The 25,744-nt window shown below is 40.1% G+C and overlaps 1 protein-coding gene across 1 annotated transcript; it reads right to left on the bottom strand.

The window, feature by feature from the left end:
* Positions 1-1,820: 1,820 nt before the first annotated feature.
* On the bottom strand, positions 1,821-24,619 carry GPD1L (glycerol-3-phosphate dehydrogenase 1 like). The gene is made up of 8 exons (XM_048950658.1): positions 24,486-24,619; positions 19,623-19,800; positions 18,026-18,166; positions 14,071-14,209; positions 12,805-12,917; positions 6,770-7,003; positions 6,302-6,408; positions 1,821-3,175 (listed from the first exon to the last, which is right to left on the bottom strand). The coding sequence occupies exons 1-8, from the start codon at positions 24,536-24,538 to the stop codon at positions 3,079-3,081; spliced, it is 1,062 nt and encodes a 353-aa protein (XP_048806615.1). The 5' UTR covers positions 24,539-24,619; the 3' UTR covers positions 1,821-3,078.
* Positions 24,620-25,744: the final 1,125 nt, after the last annotated feature.

The following is a 25,744-nucleotide window of genomic DNA, read 5'->3' as shown; positions in this document are numbered from 1 at the left end:
GTCAAAGGCACCATTTCATTGAAACTGTTTTACTAATGCAAAAACAAAAATGCTGACAACGGGACTTCATACAACTCTTTTTGTAATTTTAGTTCTCACATCTCATATACGCTCTCATTACATATCATTATGTACAAAAAGACCACATTCCACTAAGTAAAACATAATTGCAAGCCATGCAAAATGAAACAAGAAGCCAAATTGATTCCCAAGACAAAACGTTTATTTGTACTAACTCCTCAAATGGGCATACATTCACAATCTTTAAACAAAACCAGCACGCATGTCTAGGGCAAGCTGATGATAAATCATTAGAAGATCATGCCTTCTTTTGTAATTAATGCTCATAAATGAAGGATTAGTTACAAACTTACAGCTTTGTATGCAAAAATCTTACACAGGGGTTAATGTTTTCAGTAAGACTATCCAATACTTGGAAAAAGAGTATATGTAGAACAAGATCCTGATAGTCCAGTACCAGTTTCACATCATGATCTTTAATGAGAAGAAAATGCTAGTGGTGAAAAAATATCTAGTTCCAAAATGAATGCTCTAAGCATGAAAAGCAAATATGAATGGAAAAGTACCTATAGAAATTAAATTATCTTGGTTAACGAAATCTCAATTTTTGCCTAAAAAGAATGAGAATACCATTACAGACGGGAGGAATGAGTTCCATAAAAAGCTTTCCTCTGGATTTGCCTTTTGAGAAGGCTTCTGTATAAAACCAGAACAATTAAGATGCTGGGGTTTCAGTGGAAGTACTACTGGAAAAGAAATAATCTTAAAATATATATTAATTTACCACATTTAGCCCTTTATGTATCTTACAAAATACTACTGCTCTACATACTGCATGTAAAAAAAAGTTTATATATATATGTATATATACATATAAAGGCAAAGTCGACCAGCGTGGCATTAGAAAAAACCCAGAACACAACACAAAGCATGAGCAGACACACTGAAAGTTACGCAGTAATGAGGAGTGTATGCTTCATGTGTGCGTTAGTGTAACAGTGCTTCCAATCTTCAAACACCCTTTTAATTGTCTAAGCAGTGTTTTTTCCACATCTGCTCTACCAGTGATTTTCCCAATCACCACAGATATCTGTTACTTGATTTCTTGCTATCTTTACTATACTTAGCACAAAATCAGAAATAAGGCAAAATAATCTTTCAGAACTCTGAATATCTGAGGACATTCACATCTTACAAAAATTAAGGTAAAATATTACTAAATATCACTGGAGCACAAAAAATGGTACCCCTGAACTGAAGCATCCTTTTGTCTCTACCAAGGTGTCCAAATTATTCCAGAGTTATCCAGACTGCTTAAGGATGTCAATTATTTACAGGCATCCCTTTTGTCTTAGCAAGTTCTGAATGACCTTAAAGCTTCAGGATGTGTGTGTGCTCACAATTTCTGGTCTAAAACCACCACCAATGACAGAAAACAAGGGAATCAGTTCTGACACTGCTCAGAGGTTTGGAGTGGATATTCAGAGGTGATGGGCATTCCTGTGATCGGCTTCATGCTGAGATCTGTAAAACTCGATTCTAACCTTCATCTTCCAGCTACAAGAGTGAAATCCACTCTTTATGTACCTAGCATATATTTTACCCAAAAAACTGCTGTTCAGTATACAAAGAAACTAAGACAGAAGATTGCATTTACCTGCCTTCTCTTGCATCAGCCTTCCTAAAAAAACAAGCGAGCAAGCAACCAAGAAAACCTCTAAAACTACTCCACAAAAATTACTTTTTTTTTTTTCCATAATAAATAAAATTAGCCTCCCTGATAAAGCAAAAGTGCCTGGAAAAAAAAAAAAAAAAAAAAAAAAAAAGAGTTGAAATATCTAGGGAATAAAAGAGACAGATGTCTTTGCAAAGTTTTCAGGTCAGAAGGACTTAATCCAGCACCTGCTAAATTTTATCCAGTGAAAGAGTAACTTCAGAATTCATCTCTCTAGGGATGCTGGTTCAGGACTGCAGTCCAGCTGATATATCAGTCACTGGCAGGCACTGAAATGAATGCCATCAGCATAATGGTGTACAAGCATGAGCTACCAGGGAATTCCCTGAATACTCCTTGGAGTGTTGTGTGGAGTGCAGCACTTTGTAGCTGGTGTTTAAGCTAGAAAAGCAGCGTGACAAATTGAGCAATGGAAACTCCAAGAGCATCCTTTGCTACTCACCAAATCATACTAGTGAAGAATGACCACAGGCACAAGACTAAAACGAACCCTAGGCTCCAGGGTTCAGAACCCCCAGGTCAAGGTTACCCATTTGTTTTGGGAAATGGAATTTTTGAGGAGCCAAACAAGTGGGAACATCACAGGAAAAACACTGAAATACAAAAATGCAAGGATTAAAAAACAGAAGGGGAGTTAATGATCCCCCTCTAACACATTCCCTTTAAAACAGCGTATTTAAAAACTTTAAATTCAGTTATAAATTGGTTTCAAAATTGTCTGGCAGTTTTAAAGAGTTCTATAAGTCATAATATTAATCACCAGAGTTCCCCAGAAGGTCCCTGTAGCCCCCTGAAAACTATTACCACTTCTTTATGCATCAGCATTGCTTAAATTAATACAAACATGGAAAACATTAAAATCTCGATGTGTATGCAGGAAAAAAAAAAGTTTTAAAAGAAAGACTCCGAACATTTCAAGGCTAAAGGCATGATTCAGTCTCCATGAAAACTAGTGGGACTCTTCCCATAGCAACCAGTGGATTTTGGACTAGGCCTTAACAAGAGACAACAACATACTGAGTTTTACGTGGCAGGAACTCACACAAAGTACTTCTGTATGGCCTGTGCATGTAGTGCAACTTCTGCAGTGCGCTTTTGAGAACAGCTATATTTCAGCCAGTAGAACGAGTCACCAAGCCAACAACACCGCATGCTATGTCAAACTAGGCAGTAAAAGTAAAACCAATACCCATTCAAAGACATTCGTGTCGTTACTGTTGCCTAGTGAGCAGCTTTGCAGGAAGCTTAATGATGCATCCACTTGAACTCAAACACCAATTTGAAAGGCAAAAAGCTGCATGAGTACAATGGCCTGATTGATTTTATATATGCTCTGGATGACTTTGAAGGCAGGATATCATCTCTTTGACAGGCTTCCCTTCATAGCAGATTTGATATACAGCAGTGAATAGTGGAAACCTAAGGAAACAGGGTGGGGGAAAGCAAACGCAGTGTAAGATTATTCTGTAACATTTTCTTAAAGGAAAGAAACAAAATGGAATGAGGAGAGGGAAGAGAAAGAGGGAGACTGAAAAATCAATTTCTTTTAGCATTTGTCAAGCACTCAAGGTAAGCTGAAAAGTGCTGGATAAATACAGAACCTACATGCATCTCTACAATGAGTCACTCTCTCAGAGGCCTAACCAGCTATAATGGAGCCTGCAACATTTATTATGTATGGCACAACTATGAAGTTAGCTAACAAAACCAAATGAAACAAAACCACATCTTTCTTTGATATTCTTACAGCAGTTCTGGCATGTCAGTTTTGCATTGTATCTAAACAATACTGTGATAATATGCCATGAAGATACAGCAGAAGAAATTGAAGGTCAAGTTTTTAATGATAAAAGTCCAAAACAAAATGTGGATTTTGAAACAGCCATCTCTCTCAATTTTATTTATTTATTTTTTTTTTTAGAGAGGCGCATTTCCAAAGAAGCATAAATTATTCAGACTATTTTTATAATCTGAAGGGAATCACAGCCAACAAACTTTACGTTTGCTTGTTTTCCATCCCAGGCAGAGCTAGATGAGTCCAATTTTCAGACACAGCCTGGTGAATTTTAGGGGTAAATTATCTGTACAGCAAAATAAACGTGCCATTTCAAGGTGGCTGACAAATTTTTGACACACACACTATTATTCTGAGTTGCACTTTCTCCTTGAGGAAGTGGTTCCATCAGTGACTCCAAGGTTTTATCTGTATTGCTCAAAGGCAACTCAGATCAGAACTCCCAATCAGTTCTGAGCACTGCACATGAATACCAATGTACTCTGCCACGACGTGTTACACTGAGCTAACTTTGGCATCATCACATAGCCTGAATGAGACTCCTCAAAAGAAAAGAAAAAGAAGCCATGAGCAATCCACCTGACAGTACCACTATGGCAGGTACAGCACTGCTACTTGAACGAATCTCTACTTGCATTACTGAGGAAAAGAAGTGGTAGCACAGACATCCTTGTGGATAGACTCCATTTTTTTTATGGCTCTTACTGGAAGTGCTGAAATATGAAATACTGCATCTTGAATTATCTGAAATATTTTCATGTCTTGCTATGAAATGCACATCCATTTCTGTTTTATTTTCAAGGAAAATAAGATGAAAATAGCTGCAATAGCAGAAAGTATTTCAAGTCAATCCAGCTGACTGAGTTTTTGTTTTTACTTCATCAGTGGAACCAAAATTAGCAGATAGTCACATTGCTGTTTGGTACTGTTTAGGTTGTAAAGTCCTTACTAGGGAATATGCAGAATAAAATATGTAAAGATTTTTGCATTTATTAAAAAGCCTCACTTGTTATTCAGTTTCTATGATATATTGGGCTGGGGGCTGTATTTGCTTTTAATATAACACAAACTCAGGCAATGAAATCAAATTTATTACGTCTATATGAGACAGCCACAAACACATTGTGCACCTTCTGGAAAAAAAGCAAGTTTCACACAGCTTTAGAAACAGCACTGATGGTCATCAGAAGGCTCAGAGAAGAAGGACCACTACTACGAAGTGCATCTTGCTGCACAATTCTTGCTTTTTATCACAGAGAACATTACTCAGTTGTGCCTGTCTGCACAGGGAATGAAGAATCAAGGTTGAGTGCAGGCTCACGGCCAGCAAACTCCAAGCACATCTTATATCTGAGCACATTAAGAGGGTCTGTTCCACCACTCCCAAAACGAGAAAACAAACTGTGCTGTAAATATTAATAGGCATCAACAATGTTACCAAGGCTCTTCTGCTGAACCTACTGACTTGTGAGTATTTTTACAAAGCCTTGGGAGTCTATTTACAGGATGAGAATATGGAATTTTATTCTAGTGTCCTACCTCTTCACCTTGAAACCATGACTTTTTAACCGTGTTTTGTGTTTAAAGCAGTAACAAGCAAGTTCTTGAAAAAAACTCTTTGCAAGTTGCTTTCAAAAGTCTTACTGAATGAAACCTCTCATGAAGAACCAACACATACATTGGTGAACCAGAAGACATAAGAACTGTCTGATATCATGATTTTCACTAAAAACACTGTCCAAAAATTCATATAATGTGCTCGATTTGCTATAGGATATAACAGGAAAAAAAATAATCTAACAGTATCCTGTCTTATTTAAAGTATCATAAACAGAAGGAACCAAAGGCAATATTTAATTATTTTTTCTACAGTTAGATTAATTACTGTACACTGCAGACACAGGCTTAGGTGTCCTACTCCCAGAGAGATGGTTAAAAAATAGTCAGTTTAATATAGCTGCTCCATTAAAACTAGATTTCAAAAACTGTTTTGGAAAAAGTAAGGACAAGGCCAGGTCTTCTGACTGGCTGTCATTTACGTTCTGATCTTCTGTCATCTACCAACAGGAACAGATGGCAATACTGCATCCCTTAATCTCATAAGGAGACAACTGTGTGTGTGGATTTAGGAATCCTATATATGCTGACTCAAATTCAGATGAACAAACCAGGACAACCTGCTTAATTTCATACAACAAAACCAACCTAGACAAGCTGATGGCAGGTTTCACCCTTGATCTAACAGAAAGTCAAATAAGGAAAAAAAACTGCAGTATCTAAGCCTGAATCAATGTGGACAGATGCACCTACTGTACTTAACTATATGGATCCTTAATAACAAAGCTCCTCTTTTCCGAGATAAGCAATGAATTTACTACTATGAAACGAGCTGCAGAGCCTCATTAAAAAGTCTCTTTAGGGAGCTCAGCTTTCACATGCTTTATTCTTTTCACATGTTAAAACACACTCTGCTGTACCTTCCTATGATAGGAGACAGTAACACACTCTGGTGTAAACAGAAGGGAATTCACAGATTTGGTATCACACTATTAGCTCTAGAGATGGCAATACTATTTTGAGGTTTCATTCATTGTTTTCTGCATTTTAACTGAGGATTAAGCCACTGTTATTACAGTGATTTGCTTTTGGCAAAACCTTAATGAAAAAAGCAAGGCCAAAAGCATAAAAAGAGGTATGGGGATAAAAAGGTTCATGCAGAACTAGAACTCACTTTATCTGTTCTTACTTACTTGTCCAGCATTCCTTTCTGCTTGAGGATGCGATACACCTCTGCAGATGTCTGTGGTCCCTGCAGCTTCTGACCGTTCAACATTTCTTGCTCCAATTCTTCAATAGACTAAACAAGAGGGAGGGAGAAAAGAAGAGCTACGATACAGTTTTTGTAAGCTTGACAACATTGTCTGGATGGAAGTAAAGATGTTATTGATGGTTTTCCCTACCCAAAAGTAAACTTGAGTGAGCACACGTATCCTCCTATATTCTTGTCTGTAAATGTTTTTCTTCCTACATCGGCATCTCCCACTGTCTTATCCCTCCAGCAATTTTTTTAACACCATCCCACTCATTCTATTCTTGTAACACACTCAAAAGTGAAAGAGAAGTGCAGCTAACACGGCTCAGAGAGCCGTACTATTACTTCAACAAACCAGGAGTGCTTAGTACTTGCACCAGTGGATTTCACCCAGTAAATAAGGTACCTTTCCAGTTTTAACAAATGCCTCTGCTACACGTCGATTCCGGCCACCGTAACACGTTGTGATGAGGTCAGCAACTCCACAGCTTTCCAGGAAAGTGGCAGTAGACACCTGTCCTTTGCAAAAAATTCTGGCAAAGGCAATCATCTCCATTAGGCCGAGGCGAATAACAGCAGCTTTGGTATTGTCACCGCAACGAAGGCCATCACAGAACCCAGCTCCTACTGCCACTATATTCTAGTGAGAAGAGAAAAAACAAATGGAAAATTATTCAATCCGAATCCCAGAAGATGTGAATGGACAAGAGTGCAATGTCCTCAAGAACTGCAAATACTTTATTAATGTAAAACACTATTTTTTTTTCCCAAGGTTTATGGGATAACCTTAAAAAAGGAAAAAAAAAGGATGTTAAGTCTTACGTCAGTAAATTATTTCCAAGTATAAAAGCATAGTTAAAGCTCTGGAACAAGCTGCCCCAGGGGCTGTGAAGCTGTTTTTATTGACTGTTTTGAAAAGCATGCCATACTACACCCAAAGAAGATTTTATCCAGATTAACCTGTTCCTACCCTGAGGTAGAGGTGAAGATAGACTGACATCCATGGCCCTGTACCCAGAGTGTCTTTATGTTTGAAGTAATTTGAGAAACTTGTATTGACTTTCATGCCGATATGCTAGGAGGCCAAATTCAGCCAAGCTAATTGCATTCAGCCCCTTTAAGTACATGGAGATCACATAACAATAATTGTTAATAAAGGCTTCTCAGAAGTTTCATCACACAGGAAAACTTTCCTAAGCAAAAACAGTTGTGTTTTTCCTTAGATCTAGTGACAGCTTTCTACGAATACCGTACTGGTTTTTCATGATAAATCATCACGAAAATGATGATCAGCTTTTGTTTACAAACATAAAATAGAGATTAGTTCAGAGATGCTTGAGCAAAATCACTGCAAAAGCTATTTCTTCACTGTAAAGTAACAAGATCAAGTAACAGGAATCACAGATTACCCATACTTAGTTATTAAAGAAATCAAAAAACAACCCTCCAAGCGAGATGGGATCCTGAAGATCTGATAAAGAAAACAAGGAAGCAATAGATACAGCATTATGTTTCTGCAACAGCAATAGCAGAGATCTCAACAGAAACAGAAACAAATACAGGAGACAAAAGCCTTTAACTGTTGCTGAAGATAAAACAGTCAGAAATTGCTACAGTAAGCAACAAGCTGATAAACAGCCATTTTTATTTCACTTTTTGGACTGTGAGAACGAAAAACTGCAGGTTGTTGCAGTGCTATGTGCCCATCACAGCTTCTCCCCTCTACAAAATGGATCACTCTGCTTTTTAAGTACCAGTAAAGGTCTAACAGCAGCCCTTACAAACTGCAAACAGAAATTTTGACATCAGATACGACAGCAACAACAGATTATCAGACTTAATGCTGGTACTCGAGCTCATCCTGGCTTACATCTTGGCTGTGATCAGACAGCTCTTCTAGAGCAACTTCCAATATCTGTTCACTTGGTGGCAAAGTGAGAGAAGTCGAAGAAGTATTCAGAAAGTTTTCAGATGGGATAACCCATTGAACTGGAACTCACATGGTCATGAAGGCTAAATGTTTAGCACAAAGACAAAAACAAAAATATTTTGGAACAACTTCTGGATGTTTTCCAGTACCTCTTGAACACTCCCGTCAGTGCAGCTTCTTCCCCCCCACTCTGACAATGCCTGTTTCTTTTCCACTTTGCAGCAGACTATCTGATCATAAATTTCAGTACAATTATTACCTATGGCATTTGTTGACTACTTCTGCCTTTCACAATGTTTGCCCTCGGAGTAATGCAAATATTGTTTTAAGCAAGTCCTACCATGACTAGCTACTTCTGAGGAGATGGTGTAGGGAGGAAGGGAAGCTGTGATTCCAGTTCTGAATCACTTAGCTCTTCTTTTGGACAATGCCCCATTATATGTTCTTGCACACAGCTTGCAAATGAGGAAATAAGACAACTCCTTTTGCTCTTGAATACACACCCACACCTAGGAGATGATTATAACCTGTCAACATAACCCTCAGACCGCACTCGTGAACTTATAAAACTCCATCCTCTGGTTTCATTTAGATCCTTGAAGAATCTATGACAACTCCTTCTTGCCTAATACACAGCAGAGAAAACCGAATTACGACACACAGAAAGTCATGCTTTACTGAAAAAAATAAAACAGCCTCAAAACTTGATCTTATTCTGGGCAGAAAGGTGTTTAAGTCTCAAAACAGACAGCTTGCTACTTGAAACCTCTGGTGAGCTGAGTCTATTACAGAAAGATGCATAGAGCCTAGTGGCACTAGCACTAGAGTAATCATCTAAGAAGCAGATTGTATGTGTTATCAGCCTTCTATATGGCAAAACACATTTACTGTATCTGATAAAGGTGAAGCGTACCAGCTCAGCAGTGTACCCAATAAGTAACGACAATTGTAGCCTACAGACAAACTTGCTGTTCCAAGACTGCAAAAATACCATCAGAACAAACCCAAAATGACTGCAATACAATGTTCCTCTTGGACTGTGGGATTCAGAGCTCTCAAAATCACTTAGTGCTTGAGCGAATGTTTCCCCACGCTCAGCATTACAGCTTTTTCCATTAAAGCATGCATCCTATGAGCAAGATGCACAGGGTGCTTTTATACTGAGTATGGTTTTAAGCTATTAAAATACTTACAATAACAGCTGACTCTCTGGCTGGTTTCATACCCTGAAGTACAAAGTGAGCTATGCCTGGACTCAAGTTATTTTATCACCAGGATACTGAAAGGACACTCCAGAAAAAAAATGTTGATGTCAGGCAGTGTCCACAGTGTATTACAGAGTGAGTGAGAAAGTGTATCTTCTATTTGCACATGATCTGCTGCAAGCATGCTAGAAGTCACAAATGCAGTAGATAACCCAAAAAACATAGCTAACAAAATTGCAGACTGCTGACACACGTCACTGCTAAGAAATACCCAGCTTCCTGTCCTGCTCTGTTTACTCTAAGTTTGTGGTGTGCTCATGAAGACATTTTCAGAAGCCACTTCTGACCCTAATTAAATAGGTCATTAAAGTATTACACAGATATTTTAATTCATCTGGGACATCGACTGTTCCTTGATGTAGTGCCACAGCTCAGCACATGAATTTGTAGAAGCTAGGAGGTCAAATAGAGACTCAACAAATTAAGGACAGTATCAGCAGGACTGTTAAAAGAGGCTCAGCATAAACCATTTTCTTGCTCCTGGCAAACTTGAATATAAATCATGGATTTAATTTCCAACTAATCTCAGGAAGGCGTAATTACCACAGTCAACTTCTACAGTAGCTAGACTGACTGTCTGACAACAGTTGCCATAAACAAACTTCAAAGGAACACCTTTGTAAATGAGAATGCTGGGTTACATGCTCTGGTAAGCAGCAAATCACTTACACTTCTTTGCTTAAGGTTAAGCTGTAGATTAGTTAAGATTTAGAGAAAGACCTGAAGCTCTGCTGGGAAAGGCAACCACAGCTGTGGCTCTTTCTCCTTCCTGCAAGAACTGTCACCCACGCCTTGATCCTTGTCCCAGTCACCTTTAACTATTTCCTAGGAAGGACCCACATTGTCTGGCAAATGGCAGCTGGAATCCGAGGGTGCCCTGCGGTTGGGCTGCCCATAAAGGCATCCAGGGGCTTTGAACCACCCACGTTTGAAACTGGTTCATTCCTGACCTCACTCCTTAGAAAAGGCTGCCGACTAAATGTGAAATATGCTTCAGTCCTCAAAAGAAAAATTCCTTATAGAAAACCCTCCAAGCACATCTTGTTCCCACGGCCAACAAGTTACTGGAGATAGATGTTCTTCTTCAGTATTATTGGATTCTTTTAAATGACTGCCATTATCAGTCTCTCAGCTGATGCAAGGCTGCAGTTTCACTGCACCTATTTCTATACTTCTCCATCTGCCCATTGTCACAAAATATAAACACAGTGAACGAAGTGGATATTCAGTCTATATGTGCACATATATAAATAGCAATAAAGCATGTGTTCATGATCACCCAGCTGCAATACCTATTATTACAGTCTGAATTTAAATATGCTTCAAAAGACAAATTTCAAACCTAAAATTATCATTATTGTGAGGGAAAGCTGAGCTCAGAACACTCTCTACTATCCTTCCGTATTTTTTCTCCCAACCTTTAGGCAATCATCCACACTGAAATCTTCCTTGCTTGCAGAAATAGAGTGAGGTAAGTGCTGAGGTAGCCTATGGTGCCAGATGAACCAAGAAAAGTCTCCTTTTCCCAAGCAGGTACATATGGAAAAATGCAGAAGCTGGAAGGATGTGCTTTTCTCCTACCGTGGCATTTCTCATTCATTAAATACCACTACAGGAATTGCTTTTACTATTTCTGTAAGAAAAAAGCAAGTTTGGACAAGCACATGCATCTGCTTGCTTCTGAATTCCAAAAGGCAGTTTGCGGGGATGCTCCTGTCAGTCTGACGCAGCATCACTACAGAAAAAGAGCAGACCCTCTCGTTTCATGCCTGTCTCTTTACACGACACAGTACTGACATCTTCTGAAATAGGAATTTCTTCCTTCCCTCAAGTTAAGTAATGCTAATTTTTATTATTTCTCATGAAGTAACTTTGCAAGTCTAATAAAGTAACTTGTCAGTCAACAAGAGCTGCACTTGAGAGTTCGTGCTTTTCAATCAGGTACAAAATACTAAGATCAACTTGTTTTAAAATACCAGCTGTAATTCACATTTTCTTTAGTCACACCATGCACTTCTTTGGAAGTTTCAGCTCGCTTAACAAAATATACCACAACCAACACCAAGTGACCAGAGCACATAGAATATATACAGCTTTTTAGAAATGCAACTACAGAGCTCAGTCTGCAGGTTGCAAGATGAATAATGGAGCAGGAGGGAGGAACAAAGCAAGCTTACAAAAAACCCACAGAGTTTGACCTCAGCCCTTTTTCAGGTCAAGGACAATTGATTTAAATTATTCTGCACTTCCAAAGAAATATTGGTCTGTTGCCTGTCTGGGACTTCTATAATGGAGTTTGAGTGCCTGCTGACTAACTGCTGATTTAGTCTACAGAATTTTCTAGAGGAAACAACTGTCAGGGAATTAACTCACCTATCAAGCAAGAATTCCAGATAATCAGAGAACACCAAGCTGAGCAGATTTAAAAATAAAAAATCTGTAGTGTTTGTTTTTTGACTTATTTCATGGGCCTATACGCAGGAATTTCTCTCCCACTAACCTTGCTTATCACCACAGCAGCAGTTTCAAGCAATGGCTGTGGAGCCACATTACGAACTCTACAAGTGCTTCCATGATAATTAGCAGATAATGTGAACTATTGGCCAGGGTCTCAAGCTACTAATGCTTTCCCTTCATAAACGGCCTGTAAATTAACCTAAAAATATATCAGTATGTTTAAGCTTGTTTTGGCTTCCTGTCAACGTCAATTTTTTTACCAAAAAATAAAATCCAGATAAATAATTCTCCAAAACAGCTTTTTTTCCTATTCAAGTCATTTTTGTATGTGGTCATACACATGGTGAGAAAGTGCAGCACACAGTAGAGCTCACATTACGTAAGTCAGAGGAGAGGAGAACATTTCATTCATCAGACATCAAGGATTAATACTGATTTCTCACTTTATTTTGGTGAATGCACCGCTGCATAACGAAAAAGTGAACTAAGATGTATTTAGAAATATTTTGACCAGTGAGGTGAAATTAACACTTGTTTTGTGATTACGTGTAAGCAACGTGAAAGACGGAGAAAGACGACTTGAGAGATAATGAGACAAGTGTCTAAAAGCCAACTCACTGAACATGCTGCTGCCTACTTTCACATCTGGTTCTTCAGGGAATGTTATGTAACAATTTTATACATTATATAAAGTACAAGAAGCTTGATTCTTTAAATGAAAATATCCACTTTTTTTTCTACAAGGATCACTGTCCCATCTGTGCACAAACTGCAGCCTGTTACTCTTACCTTCAGTGCACCACAGAGCTCAACGGTGTCCGCATCATCTACTACAGTTATTCGGAAGTTTGGAGTCTGCAGGAGTTCTTTGAAGAGAAGGCCATTTTCCAAGATTTTGCTGCCTGGTGAGAGAGAAAGGAAGGATAAAAACTGCCAATTAATAATTGATTTGGGTATTATTTAGTCTTTTCTGCACAAGTTTGACTATTTGGAACTAGAGATAAGGTTGTCATCCTAAACAGACTTCTTCACACTTAAAAGCTCTTACGCTGAGTTTCTCTGTATTCGTAATTCATTGCCTGCTCATCAAGAGCTTCCAAATAATAATCTCATCAATTCTTTATACTCTCTTTTTTTCTTTGATCTTTCTCCTTAAAATAACAGTTAATAATAAAGCAAAGGTAAATTTGAAATAAAGCAGGTGCAGTTCCACCTATTATTTTAAGGCCTTCATTCTAGAAGAATGCCTACTGATAAAGGCAGGTCAAGGACACGGTATAAACTAAACATGTTGACATTCACAGCTGTTTGTAAACATGGAAAGGTAATGCAACCATTCAAAAAATAAATTAAAATACAGAACCATTAGTAAGAAGTTAGAAAGCTGAAAAAAAAAAAGAAAGAAAAGCACAAAACTGTAAAAATAAACACTGAAAAAATGACATTAACTCTCCATTATATATGAGCACATGTACATGTATACATACACACATATGCTTATCCAGAATTTGTGACATGCAAGATGAGAGATGTCTTTGTACTGCAGAGGTTACAGACACCAAGACACCAACACAGAACTGAACACATTCCTAGCTTTGGGGTGAACTAACTACTTGGAGAACTCAAAAGACACCGACACCTACACCTAAAAAAGACGTGCATATAGGTACCATCTGTGACCATAACAGCTGAGCTGGAATACAGAATATATAGTCATTTATATATATCAAGCCATGCAGATCCAAGAAAAATCATATAAATATTATAGCAATAAAATAAAGCAGTTTGCTACATGGAGGGTGATCAAAAATGTGCATAGCATTTCCTGCACTAAGGTCAAACTCTTGTGAGACATGTTAAAACTGCACTCATCTCTCCTTCTAGTCCCAGTTTCTCCCAGTACTTTTGGACATGCAAACATTCTAGGAAATTCAACATTAAAATCAGAAGGATCCCAGAGCTTCCGATGCTGAACACAATGAAACCTGAGCTACTGAGTGCACACCTGTGAGGAGGAGAACATACTTACAACACTGTAATTACTTGGGACATTACCTATTGTGGTTTCACAGAATTTCTCTGCTGCCACTTCGTTGGCAATGTTTGCTCCCATCAGCACACTGATGTCTATTCCCATCTTCTCTCGAATAATGTCAGAGATCAGTTTCAGTCCCTCTGGGCCTTCATCTATTCCCTGCAACCAACATTAAACACAATTACTAAAAAGGCATTCAGTAGACACAGTAGAGAAGAAAGCATAGCACAATAATTCTTGTCCATGCGCTCTGCACCCAGGCCTGTCCAGATAGAGACTAAAGACGAAGAATTTCCTGCTTTGCTGCTATGCCAGTAAAGCTTCTGCTATTGCAACTTGTCCAAGCACCTGAAGAGTTAGGACTAAACTACCAACGGGTTGGGGGGGGGGAGGGGGGAGGGATGATGGTAACATTGTTATTACCATTCTCAATAGCAGTTCTGACTCTCGGAAGTGCTGAACTAGCTGTCTTTTCCGATCTCATTGATTGTATAATATTCAGCTCTGTTCATAATCTCAGCTGCTTATCACTACATCCCCACTAAAAATGGTGAAGTGTCACTGATGCATCATTTGTGAATCAGGCCTGCACTTGGATCTGGATCTGCATCCCAACACAAAAACACCATCTCATTGACTCCTTCTGTTTAGAGGTACCTGAACAGAAACATCAGAACTGACTCCTTCCTGTCCAACCAATTGCAGTTCACTCTTAGAGATGCATTTTAATCAACTTAAGAATACTGCAAATGAAACAGCAGTTCATAGATATGAAGAAAGCTGAACAACTCAGAATACTTTAACTTATAAGGATATTTTTGATCGTCATTTATAAACACCCTTCACAAAAGGTGAAAGTAGGGGGAGAAACAGGACTTTAGAGAAGATCACCATAGAGATCAATGCTGCAATGGAGAACACAATCTGGTACCCTGAATGGCTTGTATCATAGAATCATAGAATCATAGAATCATAGAATCATAGAATCATAGAATGGCCTGGGTTGAAAAGGACCACAATGATCATCTAGTTTCAGCCCCCTTGCTATGCGCAGGGTCACCAACCACTGGACCATCATAAACACAAAGTAAGACCACTCTTCAAAAAAGCATTCTCTCCTACTTTACAGAATGAGGTAAGAGATTTTTTTTCTAGCTCTTAGGACAGGGACACAGCAGACTGCTGAAATGGTCTTTCTTTCCTACAGTATGTAAGTTTTATTCAATACTATTTCTCAATGTTGGGAAGGCATGGTTATTTTTAATTTTATGCCTTTTAGTGTGATCCACTACTGCTACTACTACTCTATACACACACACACAGACATACACACACACATATTTGTATGTTGTCAGTAGTGGCATTTCAGACATGCAGCGTTTTGCATTCTCACAGACCAGAGGTAACAGCTCTGGCAAAACATCGTACAGCCGAGAGATGATGAAGTGCCTACATAACAACAGCCAACAGTGCTTGCATTTCTGCATTATTTTTTCAAGCACTTAATGCACACTCTGCTTTCTCATCTTTTATGAGCCACAGAAAAAAGAATTTGAAAGCAAGCAGACACATAAATATTGCATTTCCCCCTCAGAGCACCAAGATGTTCCCATGCGGTAACTGCAAGGCCTCTCCCCCATCCTCCTAGCAAACATAAATAAACAGAAAAACATACACACATTGGGAACAACTCCAAAAATTTACACGTGTACACAACAATTATTCATCCACGCAAAACCTGATGAAAGAGGCTCAGGTGCCAAAACCCAGCTTTGCTATGAAACAAATGCAACTTCTGACTAGTCAAAGAATGCTGCACCTGTTTCTTGAAGAGCCAAGTCTAACACACAATGACAGACAGCAGGAGGAAAACCAAACACTCCCCACCCCAAACCAAAGGCAGCAATGATCCCTGGGCAATGCAAGTCCAGTTCTGTGGTCTCACCCATTGGTCATAATGCCTGCCAATGCAATTCCTGAGGCCTGTGTACAGATGGATGAAAATGAGCTCGATGCTGAGGCTGCCTGAGGAGGCTTTAAGTGCTCCCTGATTCCCAGCTCCCTGCTGAGCTGCACCCTGTGTGGTGCATGATCCAGGTTCCACTCATCTGCACAATCATTCGTTAGGTTTTCATAGATACTGATTATCAATCCTCACATAAAGCAACATGTTTGAATAGGAACACAAATTACCTAGCAGACAAACACCTTTATTTCCCAAAGACTCCATTTTACTATAAGACATTAGGCTTTGCTTGAAAATTTGTCTGTTAAGAAAAAGGAGAAAAGTAAAACGAAGGAAGACTAAAGATGACATACTGCTAACTTGCTAAGCAATTTAGAAAGCAAAGAAACAAGAGGTCCCACTAGTCACATTTTTCAGAGAGCTGCACTTTAACTGCCAAAGTTAACACAAACCTCTTTAATTGCATTAGTGGTGAGATGAGCATAATGAGACTGCTAAAATATGACCTGAATGAAAACAGCACGCATAAAGAAGCTGCAAAAGTAGGGGAAGGAGTGCATTCTTGCCTCTATTATTAGTTTCAACATTGCATTCTACTTCTACCCTTTCTTCTTAAATGATACTTATAATGATGCAGTTATAGCTTTTGATAAAAGCTAACGTTTCACATTCTCCTTAAGACAAGGAAATGTGCCTACTATGCAGTTCTTCATTGCACGGCAGGTGTCATTAGTTTACCTATACCAGGGCAAGTAGGGTCATGTACCCTCTTCCTATTTCTTTTTTTTTCACATAGCCCTTAATCAACACTCCATTAAGGCACTTGTAATCAATACTCTGAGCAGTACTGCCAAGGAAATGCAGGCCCAGGTCCTGATTTCAGATGCGCTGACATAAATCCTCATCTACTCCACCAGTTTAATCAGAGTTGTTGCCAGCATTAGGGATATAAGAACATAAATCACATTTTGCAAACTACAGAAGAATAAAGATTACCTTGAGCTTACAGGAGAAGGAAGTATAAACTGACAGCTTTAAAGCAATGCAAGTTTTATAGCTTTAGGGCATCTAAGATAGCTGTGTGGTTTGGGTGCTATGTATTCAGCTCTTTTAATGCTGCTTCATTTTATCCTTCTACTATATGGAAAGCTTTTCCACAAAATGCAGCAAGTGCACTCAGGAAGCATTACTTTTTCATACCTCTCAGTAATATATCAAGCCAGCACTGACAAAGTAGCACAAATTTAATGGGTTTAGTCAAACTAAAGACAAGCTTGTGGTCAGCAGTCATAGGGTCTTTTTGTACTTTTCCTTCTTTTTTCTTTTTGAACTTTTTGATCCCTAAATGATCCATCAATTGATTGTTTGCCAAAAATGATAGCGGACAAGGGAATACGTGCTGAGAAAATGGTCTACTCTGAACTAAGCAGAAAGCATTCTTGATAACCTCAGAGGAACTAAAAAAAACACAACACAAGAGAAGAAACATTTAAAACTTCTATCACCAAAACCATAAAGCCTCCAATGAAACACTTACTTCCTACATCTCAGCCCCACTCCAAGTTCCCATGTCTGAACAATCCTTTTGGGCCATGCTGAATAATCTCTGTTGTTGCAACATAATCGATGATATGAACAAGAGCTCAGTCACAGAATTCTCTCAGTAGTTCTTAAAATGATTAACTCAGTGTGTGGGATGAGCATTAACAATCAAAGCATTATGCTTGTGCTCTGCTCTCCATCTAATGATGCATTTGGAAACAAGAAATAACAGACTGCAAAGCTTGATGGTGCAAAACATATTCCTCTCCCCTTTGTTTTCAAGTCTTGTGAACAGCCTCATTTTCTTCTTCCACTAACGACTGAGACAAATTCCAGTCTTGCACCTCAAAAGGTTTAATGAAACAATCTAGGGAGTAGCACAGGGTTTTCATATTAAACTGCAAACTATCTGGTTTTAGAAAATCCACAACATATTATCTGTTTTTTACGCACAGTATTTGCTTTACCTTTATCAGAGTTATACCGAGAGCTTTCTTGGGCACTCGTCCTGTGATTTCATCGCAGACCTTATGAATGAACTGATGAGGAATGACAAAAACCAACAAGTCTGCATCCTGTACAGCTTCATTAAGGTTTGGGACAGCAACCTGTGTAGGAAAGGGAAAGAAAGACCACATAACTTCTTAAAATTTACCCTATGCACAAATGTTCTTAGGTTAGTAAAAGCACATTTGGGTCTTATTCAGGATGCTATAAATTACTGAGCTTCATAACCGAAAATAATAATAACTTAAACATCCCAGAAAAGCCAAAGAATGGAGGTTTTCAGATAATCTATTACATGCCCTGACAGAAGCATCTTCACAGTCACCAGTACAGCTGGTGTAAAAAAAATTCAAAGTGCACCCTAACATTCAAACAACTCTTTTGAGTCAGAAAATATCAAATAAGAAGCTGTCTTCTCTTTGACAAAATGACCTGAACTTTTGATACATTACTTCATTGGGAAAACTTGTTTCCTTAATTCCTTGAACAATCAAATTTCTTCCCCAGTCCTCTTACATGCTCTAATTCACATTCCTGCTGTATGCACCCATAGAATCACAGAATCACAGAACTGTAGGGGTTGGAAGGGACCTCCAGAGATCATCGAGTCCAACCCCCCTGCCAAAGCAGGTTCCCTACAGCAGGTCGCACGGGTAAAAAGTAGAATGTGTTTAGTCTTTACGAAGGTGGGTTACTTCACAATTCATGGACTCCACTTTTCTTAACACTTGGTGACCATCACAAAATAACACAAAGATTTAGAATCTAGGAAGAAGCTTAACCCACAGGTAAAGAAGAACAAATGTGAGTGAGCAGGTAGGGGACAGGAGAAACATCGTGCTTGTTGCTAAAGGCTAGGGGAAAGGGACTGTTAAAGATAAGACAGAAAACAAAAAGAATAACCCAAAACCTTGCAATTGAGGCAATTCATGTTTCTCCTGCCTAAAATCTTTACTGAACTGCCAGCTGCTGCAGACTTTTCTGGCAATGTTTCTAGGGCAAGATTCCCAAGCAAGCCACCCACTGGCATGTTATACCAACACAGAGTGTCTGTGGAGTTCCACTGTCCTGCCCTGGCAGCGCTACACCTAACACACTCACCCGACTGCACACAGCAACAGGGAACTGAGAATCAGATGAACCCAGGTGGCTTGCAGGAATAACCTAGTTCTCATCCTGAAGAATACTTTAAATCCCTTCAATTCTAATTGACCAGGCCAGTTCCCTTCCAAAGTTGAGGCCACATTTTTATGTTGAGCATGGTTAGAGCCATTAATCTTGCTCTCATTTTCAATTTACTTCCACATAGAGAAATTGTAGTAACATAAAAGACAACAAGAGCAAGGCAAAAAAACCCAACAACCCAACAGTAAAAAAGTACAGTATGTTGCATTTACCTGTAATTGAACTTGTGCAAGTCTCTGATCTCAACAGTACGTAGTTTGAAATATTATAAAACCTAACAATGTTAGCAAAATAAATTTCTATTTCCATTCACAGCATGAGAGATATTCCCTCTGCTCTGTAAATACATCAAATTTAACTTCGGTGCCTTACCACATTATCTGGCAGCTTGTATCCAGGGAGATATTTTACATTTTCATGTTCATTATTTATTATATCTGTCAGTTTTCTCCCATTAATATTCTCCTCGAAGACCCACATCTTCACTGTGGAAGCAAACTTCTGCAATTTTTTTACATTATTGCCTATTATTTTGGCAACCGCAGAACCCCTGCAGGAAAGGAAACAAAACAAAAATATTTTAAAAAAACATTAAATAAAAAAGAAAAAAAAAATATTGCCCAAGAAAAAGAGACTGTCTTTTAAACAAACAGAAGCTCACAGGTTATCGGACCAATTACTACTCAGCATTTCTGACCCAGTAAAGCAAGTGGAAAATACACCAGTCATTCACACCTGCTGCTTTCTCTCAAACAAATGTGTCTAGAGTACAAAGGACAGAAGCATTTGTTTGCTTACTGGCTGTGCAGTGGGAGTTTGGGTTACTGTATTTCCACAAATCAAATAGATTATATCTTCAATGCAGTGGTAAAAGTGGCATATTAAATTTTTTAAAACCAAATCAGTTTCACCTTTCAGAAATGGCAATTTTTCTTCGCTAAGATGATAATTCTTCAATTTCTGCAGAATACCAACTTGCATTTAAAGCCAAGAAGCATTTATATTTTGCATAATTTATAAGACTTATGCTCACCCTGCCTGTCTCAAAGAATTTAATTATTGCAACAGCATCTTCTGCATTTGCAGGCAGACAATTCTATCACTGATTTCCCCAAGAAAAAGCACACAATAAAACCTGTAGGATGATGAGCATCTTTACTGCTCAAATCTCTGTGCGACCATTAAATTAATCAGAACTACTGAGCTATACACGTGATGAGGAATAAACACAACCTTTTCTTCTACTCCTAGCCTGAATACTGTATGGAATTAAAAGATATGGTTTTATGAAGCCTGTTTCTCTAGCTTGCTCTCCTGAGACAAGAACGCTTCATAATTACACATAACATACATGGGAGTGAAAAAATAAAAAATAAACTGGAAAGATGTGACAAAAATACAGAGCGGCAAGTCTGAGGCTTCCCACTTCTGCAGATTTCCTCATCTCTTTCATGGTTGGCAGCTGTGTGAGGGGTCCCTTCCAACTTAAGCCATCCTATGATCCTATGATTCTATGATCTCCCCTATTTAAATTTATGATACCCTGATTTCCTAGAGCTTGGTGTTGGAGTGGTGAAGGGAGGAACAGCACACTTTATTAGAAGGTACAAACACTCTCACTTACAAAAACAAAATGACAAACAAACCATAAAACTGCACCCTAAAAGACTGGGACGTGTCTTTCCAACAGCTCTTCACACACCAGAGAGTCCCTTGGGTTCAGGTGGCCCTTACTGAGCTCTCAGCCAGGTCCGACGCTCACGGGGAACTCTCCCTGCAATAGCAGACAGCTTACCAGCCCCATCGTCTAGGCTGCAGCCCCACACTGAGAGTGATGCTCCACACAGCACAAGTGTGTGTGTTGCAGAAAGCAGGTTAAGCTCCGTGAGCAAGAACAAACTATGATAGACTTCTGTATAAAGCCTGGATCCTGGTAAGTCACTGCCTTCAGTTCTGAACTTCCATACACACGGCACGTCGATAAAGACAGAAATAACCAATTCAGCAACTGCCCAACTGGGATTTTCAGTTTGCTACCACAACACTCAACAGCACGTGTTCTTCATCAAGACATTAATTCTATCATAACATAGCACTTAAAACGCCTTAGCTGCCTTTTTTAATACCACAGTCTAAGGCTGCAAGAAAAGTGAAGAGCTGTCTGGTTCCTGAATTCAAGAATGTTCTTTCGTCTGACTGCTGTGGTTCCCCATTTCCTGTTCTGCTGCAACAACTGCTGTACCAGAGAGCTCAGCAAGGTCAAACAGCTGACTCCAAAATGGCTTACGGTAAAATACCAGCTCCCCACACCTCTTAATCCAACAGACAAGCCTGCATTCTCTTCTACGTCCTACCATTCCTTAGTACGTACTCTGGAATCACTACTGGCATTTCTGGCTTGTCTTGTAGCGGCTCTCCTGACACATCACAAGGCAAAGGAACTCCAACTCCTGACAATTTATTCCTAATAATAGTAGATCTAGCATGAGCTAGGTTGAAATCCTGGTGCCTACATCTGATCAGTGACAGAAAGATATCTGCAATGAACAAAAGCTTAGCCTGATGTGCTCCAGCTGTCTGGAAATTCTATTTAAGTAATGTAAAGTTCTCTTCCCTGCAACCGGTACCAAGGGCAGGCCCAAGCTCAATCCCATATAATTCTTATTTAACACTTTAAAGACCTGTCTGAAACTCACTGCGTAGGATCATACACTTCATCTCCTGTTCTTCACTATTAGTGTGTTCTAATAGTTCTAATTTCCCCACATTGTTTTAAAAGTTAAAATCTTAATCCAGAAACTCCTAAACTCGCCCTGTTATCACCACCAGTGGAGGACGCAGTATGCAAATGCACGTTGTATCATTAGCCCTATCACTTTTTCCTAAAAATAAATCTCCTCAGTTAAACCATAAGTTTTATCTCCGGTTTTTCTACAGCAGGCTCCCAGACATATGAATCCTTCTGTCCCAGTACGTGCACCCACCTTTCCAAATCCTACAGTCCATGCTCAAGTTAGGCAAGTCGATTAACTAAGGGCTGGCTCTAGCAAATTCTGGTCCCACAGCCTTTGTTAACTTGTCCTGAAAGCACTGTCAAATAAGAAGGCTACAATACATGTCAGAGGCAGTGCTTGTGGTATTCTAGCCACCATTCTGGGACTCCAAGGCACATATATTCCCAAGGTGTACACTCTTTGCATTCAAGCAAGGGTTTATTATTATTATAATTATTTTGTAAAGATTCTAATTCGATCAATTATCTTCTAGCTGACCAACTACAAATGGGCAAAGAGAAAAACAGCAACTCCTGCTCTTCTGCCCCTTTTTTAAGCCATCTGTCTGGATCCATGATCTTGCAGCAGATGTCAGAGACCCTGCCAAGCTAACTGCATCGTTAAGGTGACCTTCCCCAGTCACACCAGCCAAATGAGTTTGGAAGCCGTTTGTTACCCAAGGTGATTAGTTCTGACCTGTCACTGTTGTGCCAAGCTCCCTTCGTACTTTTTTCCATCCCAGATATAGGTGAAAGGGCTGTGAGAAAGCAAAGGCATTCAATCCTACAGCTACTTGCAGGACAAGATCATCTCACAGAGATCTACAAAAAACCTCCAGTCTCCAAATTGCGGTGCTCAACCCAGTTCAACTACATACATGTTTACATTTTAGTCAACACCAGGCACACTCCCGTTATGTATGTTTCATAAATACAACACCCCAAAATATCATTAATAAAGCACATTTAAGTGCTTTAATTTCCTTTTATTTCCTTGCATTTGATCACTAAACACTTCCATTTTAGGACCACAGGCTCCAGTTCAATAGAAATGTTGATCCACTATGAAACAAACTCACAAAAGAATTTGTAGGTATTACATGCTAGCTATAATCACATGTGTATGTACTTTGTTTTCACCTGACTGGATCTGTTTAATAATGTCAAAAGTGTCTAATGCTTGAGTGGCAAAAGAATCATATCTGCAGTGTCTGCAGTCAAATTATCTACGGAACTTTGTGCTAGATTTCAAGTGTGGAAGAACAGCAATAACAAAAGATATGGCAAACCACACAACTCCTTTTTACATAAACTGCAATGCATAACACAGAACCATAGAATCATTAAGACTGGAAAAGATCTCTAAGATCATCCAGTCCAACCATCTACATCTACCACCAATATTGCCCACCAACCCACGTCCCTTAGTGTCACATCTACACATTTCTTGAACACCTCCAGGGACAGTGACTGCACTACTTCTCGGAGCAGCCCGCTCCACACAGCCCTAAATCAAACAGTTACATTTCAGTCATCTTCTGCCTTCTATAATCATCTCACAGTTCACCTTACAGCCAGAAGGGAAAGCTGTGCTGAAACACCTGTCATTCCCTCAAAAACCCGTAACAACGAAAAACAAGACTTCTGCAGTTGCTATTTTTCTGAATTATGCAAAACCACAACAAAGTTATGTAAAAACCACATCCAATGGCAATGGATGAGCAACAAGCCTGAGGATGCCTCTACAAGCATCACGTTTTGTTCAGCAAACTGTAGGACTTTGCTCTCTGGAAAACTGAACTTCTGTGAAGTTAGATTTAAAATTTAAAACAAACAAACAAACAAACAACAAACCAACCTCAGAAATAACATATCCCTAGCATTACTAAATAAAGTGGCAATGTGAAGACTTTCACATAACGCACTGTATTTATTCATTGCAAACAGCACCCAGGATAAAACTGGTGCTTGGGAATGATAAGTGGAGGGAGGCAGACAAAGAAGCACCATGAACACCATATTCTCCCCAGGGAAATAACGTGTCTGTCGCTTTCAGCAAACATAACGCGTGCCTCTGGCAGCTGGATGGAAGTGGAGCGCTGCAGAAGTCAGCAGCGACCTGCCGCGCTACCAACTACGCTCAGGATCCTGAACGCCTACGTCACCTGATAGATCACACTACAAACGCCAGGTTAAAAATACCCCAAAGTAACACCTTCACTGAAGGGTCGAGAAGACAGAAGCAGCTATCGATTCCGCAGCTTCTTCCTCCGTTCACTTCGCGGAACCACCTCGCAGTGGGAGCGCGGCGGCACGAGCCCGCCTCAGCAGCCCGGACGCCCACCACAGCACCGCCCCTCTCGCAGCCGCCGCGGGGTCTCACCGGCCGCAGCCCCCGCAACCCCGGCGCTGAGGAGGCTCAGCCCGGGCCGGCGCTGCGGTCCCCTCGGGGCGGTACTCACCAGTTCCCCGAGCCCACGATGCACACCCTAAGGGGCGCCCCGGAGAGCGCCATGGCAGCGCCGCCCGCGCCCCGCCAATGGCCGCGGCGAAGGGCTCCGTGACGCGGCCGCTTCGCGCTTCCCCGCCTCCGCCGTCAGCGGTTCCTCTCACCTCCCTCCGTCCCTGCGGCTTGCCGGGAAGTGTAGTTCCGCCCCGCCGCTGCCCCGCGTCGCTCATCCCCTCCTCCTTGCCTGCCCTGTGAAGGGGCACGGCGGGATGCTGCCATCTCCGGCGCTGCGAGTGGCTGGAGGCTGCTGACCCAGCCTGCAAGTCGCGCTGGCACTTTGCCCTGTTCTTGTGCTCAGAGTTTTCTGTTCATCTAATAAAACGCATTTCGCAGGATTCTAGAATCATTAAGGTTGGAAAAGACCACTGCGATCATCTCACCCAACTATCACCACCATACCCACTAAACCACGTCTCCCAGGGCCCCAATTCCATCCTATACACCACAATTTATACTCTTTTGCTTTCTCCTGGTATCAGGGAGGGGCTTAATAGCTTTGGAGCAAGTCAGGGAAGCACTGAGATTTGTGAGAACACCAAGCAGTCAGGCAGGAGGACTTTTATGAGAGTAACATTTTCAGACGTTCCTTGGCTGCCTTAGCCAAAATCACACTGTTCTCCCTGCACCACACACGTCCGGGACAATAAACGCAGATGAGCAGTACTGCTGTTTTGGTGAGGACAGGTGGTTTTGAGTCATTGGCAGTAAACATTTTTGTCAAAAGCTGTACCTCTAATTACGCTCGTAGCTGTTTTGGTAATAGCCCAAAAGCTTTAAAGGAAAACATTGCAGATAGCAGAGAAGGAAGAGCAAAAAGTAACCTTTCTACTGTTAAAACAAGTGCTGTCGGATCATTACATTAGCAAGAACAAACAAAAATATACCATTTGGCCTCATCAGCAGACTCAGGCAGACATGTTCAGGCAATCAGCTGTGCAGACTGAATGAAGATAGCAGCCTTCCATCCTAGCAGGCTGTACAGTCTTGGCAGGAGATTTTAATTTTTTTCTTCATGTTGGCAGAAGAAATTACTTTTCCATGCTAGTGGCTTGAGTTCACAGTCTGGTATCATACCTTGAGTTGATAATGAGCTAGGTTAGAAGCAAAGGCAGCCTCGTGGAAATCAGAAGGGTGGGCTCTTTGATAGAATAGCCCATCCTCTTGCACAGCCGTGACAGTCCAGGCAGAATCAATGAACTGAAGTCACAGAGC

This window comes from Lagopus muta, chromosome 7 (assembly GCF_023343835.1).
Source record: "Lagopus muta isolate bLagMut1 chromosome 7, bLagMut1 primary, whole genome shotgun sequence".
Taxonomy (NCBI): domain Eukaryota; kingdom Metazoa; phylum Chordata; class Aves; order Galliformes; family Phasianidae; genus Lagopus; species Lagopus muta.
The sequence above is the reverse complement of the archived record's forward strand: the minus strand, read 5'-3'. Positions and strand labels throughout refer to the sequence as shown.

What these genes read in the sequence shown, in the direction of transcription:
- GPD1L (XM_048950658.1), bottom strand. Translation starts at nt 24,538, where the DNA reads ATGGCGCTCTCCGGGGCGCCCCTTAGGGTGTGCATCGTGGGCTCGGGG. An exon ending in ACAAGCTGCCAGATAATGTG is followed by an intron (nt 18,167 to 19,622) that starts GTAAGGCACCGA and finishes TTTCCTACACAG; the next exon opens with GTTGCTGTCCCAAACCTTAA. An exon ending in TCGGTATAACTCTGATAAAG is followed by an intron (nt 14,210 to 18,025) that starts GTAAAGCAAATA and finishes TGTTGGTTGCAG; the next exon opens with GGAATAGATGAAGGCCCAGA.